The sequence below is a fragment of the Pediculus humanus genome, genomic scaffold (genome assembly GCF_000006295.1).
Source record: "Pediculus humanus corporis 1103172107574 genomic scaffold, whole genome shotgun sequence".
Classification (NCBI taxonomy): domain Eukaryota; kingdom Metazoa; phylum Arthropoda; class Insecta; order Psocodea; family Pediculidae; genus Pediculus; species Pediculus humanus.
In genome coordinates, this window is record NW_002987189.1 from 767991 (window position 1) to 777370 (window position 9380).

At 37.2% G+C, this 9380-nt stretch overlaps 1 protein-coding gene across 1 annotated transcript; it reads right to left on the bottom strand.

Moving 5' to 3' along the window:
* Positions 1-655: 655 nt before the first annotated feature.
* Positions 656-6912, bottom strand: Phum_PHUM221870 (uncharacterized protein; the record flags this gene model as incomplete). Its single annotated transcript, XM_002425786.1, has 9 exons — positions 656-3432; positions 3648-3776; positions 4489-4611; positions 4805-4906; positions 5016-5218; positions 5302-5639; positions 5749-5904; positions 5981-6742; positions 6826-6912. The coding sequence occupies 9 exons, from the start codon at positions 6910-6912 to the stop codon at positions 656-658; spliced, it is 4677 nt and encodes a 1558-aa protein (XP_002425831.1).
* Between the last annotated feature and the right edge of the window lie 2468 nt (positions 6913-9380).

The following is a 9380-nucleotide window of genomic DNA, read 5'->3' on the forward strand; positions in this document are numbered from 1 at the left end:
AATATTTTCGTCTAAGTTTTCCCCCTCCCCCCGCTTTGCTCCTCCGTCTAACTCTCGCCCCCTCCCAAAATGTAAAAGATTTTCTCGTGCCAAAAATTTTATATTTTTTTTATTATTGCTCCACTTTTATTTTGCCAAACTCCCAACTAGGACAAAGGGAAATGAAAAAATTTCAAAGTATTGTGATAAGTTAAGCATTAAGTAATAGTCTATTTACACGTTTCCACCAACCTGATCGTTTAAAGTCCTGAAAAGAAAATTCAAGAAACTAAAAAATTATTTTAAAAAAAAAAAAATTGATTCTCAATTAACGTGTTCCAACAAAAAAAAAAAAAAAGTTTGAGAGAAGTCACAACAAAGAAGAAAAAGAAAAAGAAAAAAAAAAAAAAAAAAAGAAAAAAGAAAAATGACACGGGACTGTGTACCTTTTCAAGTCTAAGGTTTATCCTACGTCGAAGTCATTTCAAAATCGTTTTTTTTTTTTTTAAATAAGAAACAAAAGAAGAAGTAGAAAAAGACTTTTAAAAAAAAAAAAAAGGCGAGAAACGGTCAAATCTCAAAATGGTTGGAAAAAAAAGAAAAAGGAGAGAGATGGATAGATGGAACGGGAGACCGAAGAAACTTTGACTGTGACGATTAATGTCAATGAGAATCATTAAGCTTTCATCGTTTTTTCTAGAACTTTCGATACTTTTTCTTGTTTTTCCGCAAAGCTCAAAGCCCTCGAATTTTCCTCATCGTTTTTTCCGTCGTAGGATACGACGGTGGGAGATTCGGATTTTCCGATCGGTTCGCTTGAGTCAATACCACCGTTCGCCACTCTCGGACATTTCGCTTTGAAACCTTGTATCACGTTCGGACCGTTCGTTTGCTCGGACAAAAGTCGAAAAGTCTTCGACGGAACGACGTCGTAGTCGTTCGAATAGTAATAAAAATTTGGATTGTACCAAGTGTTGTAGTAATTCATGTAATCGTAGTAATAATTATCAGGACAAAAGAAATTGCTGTCGTTCATATTATTAGCAGCAGCAGTAGGAGCAACAGCAGAAGAGTCTGGGAGTTGAGTCATAGCATTGTCAGTTTTGGCAGTCGATTCGGAATGTAGTAAACTGGGACTTTGAATTGATTCATCGTCGAAGCTGGTCGGACTCAAATCGTCTGAATCGATTTCTTCTTGAAGGATTTTCAAAGCTGCGGCGTATAATTTGGCAAGCGGAAGCTTTCTGAACTTTTTACCTATTTTCTGATGCAAGAGACTGTGTACTAATTCTTTTGCGAGTCTGTCGCTCACTATCGGACTCGATGGAGATGCTATGCCCGAACTACTCGACAGACTTTCCAATTCGAAATTTATGCTCGCGTTCGCCAATGGAAGCGTTAAATGTTGTTTTTTGAGTAAAATGTTTTCCGTTTCGCGGTAATCGTTATTATTTGTTTTGTTCGACGAATCGTTTCCTTCTATCGTTTTAACATTATCATTATTATTATTATTCTCAATATTGTCTTCGCTTTTTTCGCATTCTTCCTGTAAGAGTTTGAACAATCGCGAATGAGTCGATGCTCTTTGAAAATTAGACATTTTGCTGAGTTCGCTGTAATCCGATTCCGTGTCAACATCAGTTTCCGAATTCATTTGCTTAATAGACAAATCGGACGTGACGCCGGAATCGTCCTCCGATTCTTCGTGCGATTCTTTTTTGTTCGTAACAACATCATTGACAGAATCTGGGGTATCGCCCATCGAAGTCGCTAATAACGACTTTGACGACCTACTGATTGGAATTGTTACTTTTTCGACTTCTTCGACGGCGGTGACGCCCTTTTGATCGTCGTCATCTTCGTCGACGTCATCATCAACGTCGATTTCCGTTTTTGTCAAATGCGTTTCATCATCTCCTTTACAGTCTTGTTTATCAATTATAAAATCTTCATTTTCATGATTGCTTTCTATTATTTTTTCATTGTCTTCATCATCGGTATCATCGGAAAGTTTCAAAACGGTGTCATCGCTTTCAACGCTACTGCTACTTAAATCATCTTCTGCCAATTCGCAGATGACGGGTTTCGGCAGTGCTTCCTGGTTTTTAGTCGGTGTTTGACCTTTCGGAGAAGGTAAATGAAACGTGAATTCCGTGTGAGTTTCCGAATTAGTTTCTTCGTTTGTTATTTCTCCACTCGGCGTCGAATCGTGATCTATTGACTTGACAGAATTTGATCTGCTTGGAAGAGTGAAAGTGACGGATATTTCGCTACTCTCCGAGTTGTCAGACTCTTCCGATACCTGAATCGGAGGCGTCGATTTCGAAATCGGAGTGTCCCTTTCGACGACGCTATCTCCGACGATTAATGTCGTTATGGATTTCTCTTCGTCCAACCGGTTTATTTTAATTTTCAACGGTAATTTCACCGTGACAGAAGATTCCGCGTCATTTAAATCGTCGTAACCATTATCATTATTATATTTTTCGTTACCCATTTCTTCTCCGCCGTCTAGGGTAGAACAACTTTCAGATTCGCTCAAGAAACTCAAACTTTCCGTTGTGTGCTCTTCTTGCTTACAAATTTCCGAATCGCAATTTTCTGATTCTTCGAATATAATACTCAATTGATGGGAAATGGGTTCTTGAGTTTCCGATTCATCAAAACTTTCCGAGACTGACCTTTCTTCTTCTTCTTCTTCTTCTTCCTCCTCTTCTACTTTAACGACGATTTCACTTTCCGATTTGATTTCATCGCGATGGAAATTACTTAATGATGTTGTTGTCGTCAAACTTTCCGAAGAATAAATGTTAATGTCTGAAACGGATTTCAAAGTTTGCAAAGTTCCCGATTTCTGCAAACGAATTCCTTCTTCTTCTTCTTCGTTATTGTTTTCCTTTTCCGTATCAGTCTCGGATTCGCTGCTTTCGTCATTCTCGATTTTATTTTCCTTCGAAACCACATCTAAATCCTTTTTCAAATTTTCCTTATCGTTTATCTTAATAAAATTCTCAGTTTTTTCCCTGTTCGAATTATCGCGACATAAAAAAGTTTTATTGACTTTAAACGAAGTTTGAGAATCGGGACGATACGGGGAATAGCTAAAGTTTCTACGGTAATTATTATAATATTGAGCAAGTTCGTCCGTGGACGAGTATCCTTGCTCTTCGTTATCGCTAAAATAATTTTGATACCTCGGATTGTGATTTATTGGAGAGGGAGAAGGGGAAACGGGAGTGGGGGAGCGAATGTACGTGTAAGAAGGAGGCGGAAGAGGAGGTAAACCGTAGGCGGCGTGTAAATCGGAAATGTAATTATACATAAAATAAGGATCGGGCGGATGGTACGAAGTCCATAGGTACGGATCATAGGATGACGGAGAAGGATGCCATCGATCATTTAAACCATTAACTGGAGTTTCACGACCGCTCGGCGAACCTGATGTATTCGAAGCTATAATGAAAACGACAGATTGCAAATAATTTATTTCACATAGATCCTTATTATTGGAATATGCAAATAAGATATTGAAAGGCCTTTATATTTATATACATATGTATATTTCGTAAAGCGTGCGAGAAATAATAATAATAATAATAATAAAAATGACATTAAGAATTCGACTACAAAGACTTCGACCCGTAAATTTTTTTGTTGTAAATACTAACCGGAAAATTCTTGGCCTGTCATCGCTTGAAGCATTCTAAAAGAACGAGAGGGTATAGATCCTCCTGTATATTTCCTCGGTTCTTGAACTTGCTGCTCTGACGGAGGAACGTAAGGGCCTTGAGATTGTTCTGCAAGTAAACATAATTATACTATTTAAGCGAGTATAAGTGACTTATTAGGTACACAGCCCTTTATTTATCTTGAATTGGTTTTCGGTATTAGAACAAAACGGTTCAAAAACCTTGTAAGAATTAGTGTCATTCCACTACCTGAACGAGTACCTTGTAATAATTATCATTAAAATCTTTTTTAATAATAGTTTTTATAAAAAAGCCGTTTAGACTTGACTTTTTTTTTGGGGGGGGGGGGTTAGGGTTAAGAAACACGACATTACGAAAAATAATTGAAAAAAAAAAGCAAAAGCTAATTAATGACTACTATTTACACGACGTAGGTACTATGGGTACTTAGGCTAATTAAAAATACAAAAGTTTGTAATGAAATGAGTTAATGACTTAAAAATTATATTAAATATTACCTTTTTGACGTTGACCTCCGACTATAGGTTTATTATAGGTGGCACCATGTAAGGGTGACCTAGGTACTGAAAGAAAATGAAAATTGAAAGCATTTTAAAACATCAAACACGAGTTATTTGCCAAACAAACAAACAAATAATAATAATAATAATATTTGGTAATCGCGTGTTAGTACATGTAATGATGCAATGGGGAAAAAAAAAAAAAAAAATTGTTAAAAGCCCAAGCCGAAGCAACAAGCAACAACAACAACAACAACCACAACCATCACAACCATCACAAGCCTAAAAGCAATGCGTACCCTGCTGCTGCACGTCATCGGCAGTACCCGTCATGCTCTGCAACATTCTGAAAGCTCTACTCGGTATCACAGCTCCGCGGTACCGAGGATCCGATTCTCTGTGAAGGTATTCTTCCTCATCGACTATAAATTATAAAAAAATTAATAATATTAAGTAAGCCCCAGTGCCAAAGCCGTGTCGCCATTTTTTTTCCCCCTTTTTTTTTTTTTTTTTTTTTTGTTGTTGTCAAGTACTTGGTTGGTGAGATTTGAATTATTAGTAAGTTTTTTAACGACCCATTAGCCCTATCACCAAAATAAATTGTATTACATTTACCGCTCTCATCTAACATTTTAAACACCCTAGACGGTATGTAACCCCCTCTATATCTTGGATTCGTGTTTTCATCATTTAATATATCGTTTCCGTGTATTTCGACTAAAAGAAAAAAATTTTTTTTTGTTTTTAGGATGCGTGAGGATAGCGTGTGTGTGATGATAGCGGTGGTCCCCCTTTTCGTTTGTCTATCCCTCGTTTTTTGTTTTACCTTGACTTTTAAATTTGTCCATTAAAGCTCTATCATCATCGCTAAGTTGCATTTTTCTTAATTGACTAACTGGAACGCCGGCGGTATTGTAAGTACCGTATTCGGGTTGTTGCGTTCGTACGGCGTCATTGGTTTGTTGAACGCGATTGGGTTCCCTGACGTATGTTTTCGGTTGAACTGATGCCCATTGTAATTTTTCATCTCTGAGGGGGGGGGGTGGAAAGAGAAAAAAAAATTACTTAAATGAATTAAATGGATTTTTCGAGGAAATATAAAAAAATTTCACCTTTCTTGAGACGGCGAAAATGGCGTTGGCGATTGCGGGGTGTTCGGTTGGAATTTATTTTGTGCGATTCCAGGGGATCTAGGTTGTTGCTGAACAGAACTTCCTTCTATTTGAATCGGTATTATTCTTGTGTTCGACGGTTGTTGTTGTTGTTGGGGTTGTTGTGGTTGTTGATAGGTGGGTTGTTGCCACATGTTTTGCGGTTGTTGAACCGGAGATGGCGATTTAACTTGATTCGTGTACGTTTGCGACGATTGCGCTGCAGATTGTTGCCTAAATTGCGGAGACATTAAAAATGGCGGAGGAGTCGGTTGTGATTGAACATTGGGTGATGCCGGCTTGGAAGAATCCCTACCTTCAACCTGTAAAAAAAAAAAAAAAAATTTGCTGTCGTGCACGAAAAATAAAAATTTGCAAAGGCGCAAGAAAATTTTAAAAATAATGTACCTGAATTGGAATAATTCTAGCCCCGGCTGGTTTCGATAAATCAGATTCACGATTATTCCAAGGAACTGAAGATTGTTGGGGCGTTCTGTAAACTGTCACCCATGGAGCCTGAGGTTTGGTTTCAACGGTGGGAGGAGGTGTCGGAGTATTTGGCTTCTGAAAATTTAACTTTTAAAATTATTAACGAATCCGCTGCGTTGCCATATTTAAAAAATTTTTGATTGAAACAAACCTGATTAGTTGTTGCAACAGGTGGGACGTAAATCGAGCCCAATTGTTTTTGGGGCGTTTGATTAGAGAAATTAGAAGTTGGTGGAGGTTCATTTGGCGGCTCTTTTTTCACAGGTGAAATAAAATTCGGTTTCGATTTGTTTTGAAGTGGTACATAAATATTTTGACCGATTTCTTCCGGTTTGCGCTGTTGCTCTTGAGATTCAGGCAAATGTTTCTCTTCATTTTGTTTCGCGTTTCTATTAAGACCTTCTGAATTATTATTATTATTATTAACAAACGGTTCATACGCTGGTGACTTATTGACTTTTGCGAGCAATTCGTTCGGATCAAAACCTATTTGAGGTCTTCCCATGACAGGAGGTTTAGAAGGAGGAGTTTGAGTGGGTGGATTAAAAGATACCGATGTCGGTGCAGAGTTAGATGACATGGGAGGAGGGGGAGGAGGAGGAGGAGGTACGGATCCGAGAGTAGGCATGGGACTCCCCGGAGACGGTAAAACTTGCGATGGCAATTGAGACTGCATCGCTGAAAAATTTGTGTTACCCGGAGGATTTTCAACGTGAATGTTTTTATTCGTCGTCGGAGCTGGGATTCCAGGTATTTCGTCTGCGCATGCATTTCTAGCAATTCTCCTTTGCATTCTCGGACTCCGTATTTGCGAAAGATCAATACCGCCCGGGGTGTAAGTGAAGGGTTTCTTATCTTTCGTCATCATGGCGTTTTGAATGACCGAAGGCGGTTCCAAAACTTTTTGTGGGATCTATCAAAAAACAAAAAAAAAAAATTTTTTTTAAAACCTTTTCATACGTTCGCGGAAGATAAGTTTACTCAACCTATACCTACTTCGGTTTTTAACCTGCATCCCGATAATACCCCGGGTAACGATGGTGGTGGTGGTGGCGGCGGTTGACCATCTTGAGGTGGAACCATGCTTGTTTGTTGCTTTCTAAAATTTAAAAATAATTTAAATAAATTACGTTGTCGACGATTCGCAACGAATAATGCGCGATATCAAAATAAACAAATTGAAAAAAAAAAAAAAAAAAATTTACTAGTCAGGTTTCCAAAGTCAATAATAATAATAATAATAATAGTTTTTGTACATTGGCATTATTTCCTTTAAGTGAGTCAGAAGGTTTGCGTTATCAAAGTGAAACTACGTGATTAGATTAATATTGACTGACAAAAAAAAAAAAAAAAAAAAAATCTCTCATTGCAAATTGTGAAATCCAATTGTTTTTTAATTCTATTTCCGCATTAATAGCCTCCTCCTCGCCCCCCCCCCCAAAAAAAAAAAAACAAAATGAAATGAAATGGTCCGTTACGCGTTTTAAAAAATCGGATAGTTGGAAATATTTCAGTTGTTAATGACACGAAAAATCCTGTGCGAGATGCGCGTTTTGCCTAGCTTTGTCTATCTCTTTGTCTTTAAAAAAAAAAAAAAATGGGGGGAGGGGATCCAGGAAAATTATGAATCGTGCCAATAACGAAACAACAATTAAAAGGCGAGGCTTTTGAAATTTTCATCGAATTAATAATGATAATAATAATTGCCGGGCAATAATTTTTTTTTTTTTTTGATCCGCGATTGCTGCGTGGATGTTGTTGGAAAGTTTCGCCGTCATTTTATTTTCAACAAACCAAATCCGCCTTTTAGAAGTAATAATAATAAATTAGTGAAATACATTATGGCGATCGTAAACGTTTAACCTTTAACGACAAAGTTAAATAAGGTTACGCTGCTATAATAATAATAATAATAAAAAGAAAAAGCCGTGGCGAAAGAAAAAAATTTTTTTTTTTTTTTCAAAAAAACGAATCGTTACAAGTTTATAAACAAAAATAAAATAAAATATTTCTCCGAAATGAGAATTCGCGGACGGGGGAGAGAGGGAAGGAGGCGGGGGAGAGAGGAAACGATAAGCCGAAACCTGACTGAATCCGCTCCTGATTTTCGCAGAATCTAAAATTAAAATTTTTTCTTCAAAATCGGTTCAAGACACCATTTTAAACGTTTCATGTAGGTCAAAAGTATTAATTTTTTTTTTTTTTTTGTGTTCAAGTGGATCATCATCATCATCATTATCATCATCATTATCATCATCATCATCATCATCATCATCATCATCATTATCATCATTATCATCATCTTATCTTAATCGTTTGCGAATACTCTTCTTGCCAAAGAGTTTGCATTGTCGACATCAACCTTTCTTATGATATACGTTAACCTCATTTCGAATGTGCGCAATTAATTTTTCCTTTGTTTCCCGACAGGCTGATATTCCCCCCTCCTCCTCCTCCTCCCTATCCCTCCCCTTCTCCCCTTTTTAACGTTTTCTATTACATTGTTTGACTTATCATAAATAATTGATTTGTAATAATAACCTTCCATGATTGCAGTCATCGTCGTCCTTTTATTTTTTTCCTTTTTCGGTTTTTTTCTTTTATCGTAATCGAACTTTGATGTGCCTGAAATTTAAAATCAGGAATTCTTTGTTCGATTCCGAAGACCTTCCCCATCACAAACCCCGTTTTTGTCAAATAACCTTCGTATTATATTACGGTAAGGGAATGAGGACGCGACACGTATATTCTAAAATTTTTTATTTATTTTAATGTTAAAAAAATTTCAGGTATGTTTAATGCGACATGACTCGTATCGATGATATCAGGCACAAATGGCAAGGACATCGAATAGAAATCGATGATTGATTAAAAAAGGAAAAAGAAAAATAATTTAAACGATTTAATGTGAGTAAATTTTTACTAATATTTTCTTTTCTAACGAGAGAGAGAGAGAGAGAGAAAGAGTGATGGGGAGGAGGGGGAGGAAAAAGAAACACAAAAGAAAATGTAAGGAGAGAGAGAGAGAGAGAGAGAGAGAGAGAGAGAGAGAGAGAGAGAGAGAGAGGGTGACTATTTTTACAATTTTTAAAATGACACACGAGGAGGAGTAATGCGCGTGTGTCCACCTCCGTGTTTGTTTGTTTTTGGTCTGGACCGCGAGAGAGATTTGAAAAATATTTTTTATTATTTTTAAATGCGAACATTTTAAACGCCGGTGACCTAGAAAACTCGTTTGTCTCTCTCTCTCTCTCTGTCTAACAAACGAACAAACAACGTTTTAGCCTATTTCGACGGTTATGCCCGGTCATCCTGGACCTCACAAGTGATAAATTGACTGACCACCGACAAAAAGACGATGACGATGACGACTTTGGTGTCAGTATTGCGTTTCTTTTCTCTCCTTTTGTTTTCAAGGTTTTCCTTTCTTCCTCTCTTTCTGGTACGCACACTTTCTCTCATCATCGATTATTATTATTATTATTTCTTTGTACGTGCGTGTTTTCGTTCCGCTCGTTTAATTTATTACGCATTCTCCACCGATCAGAAGA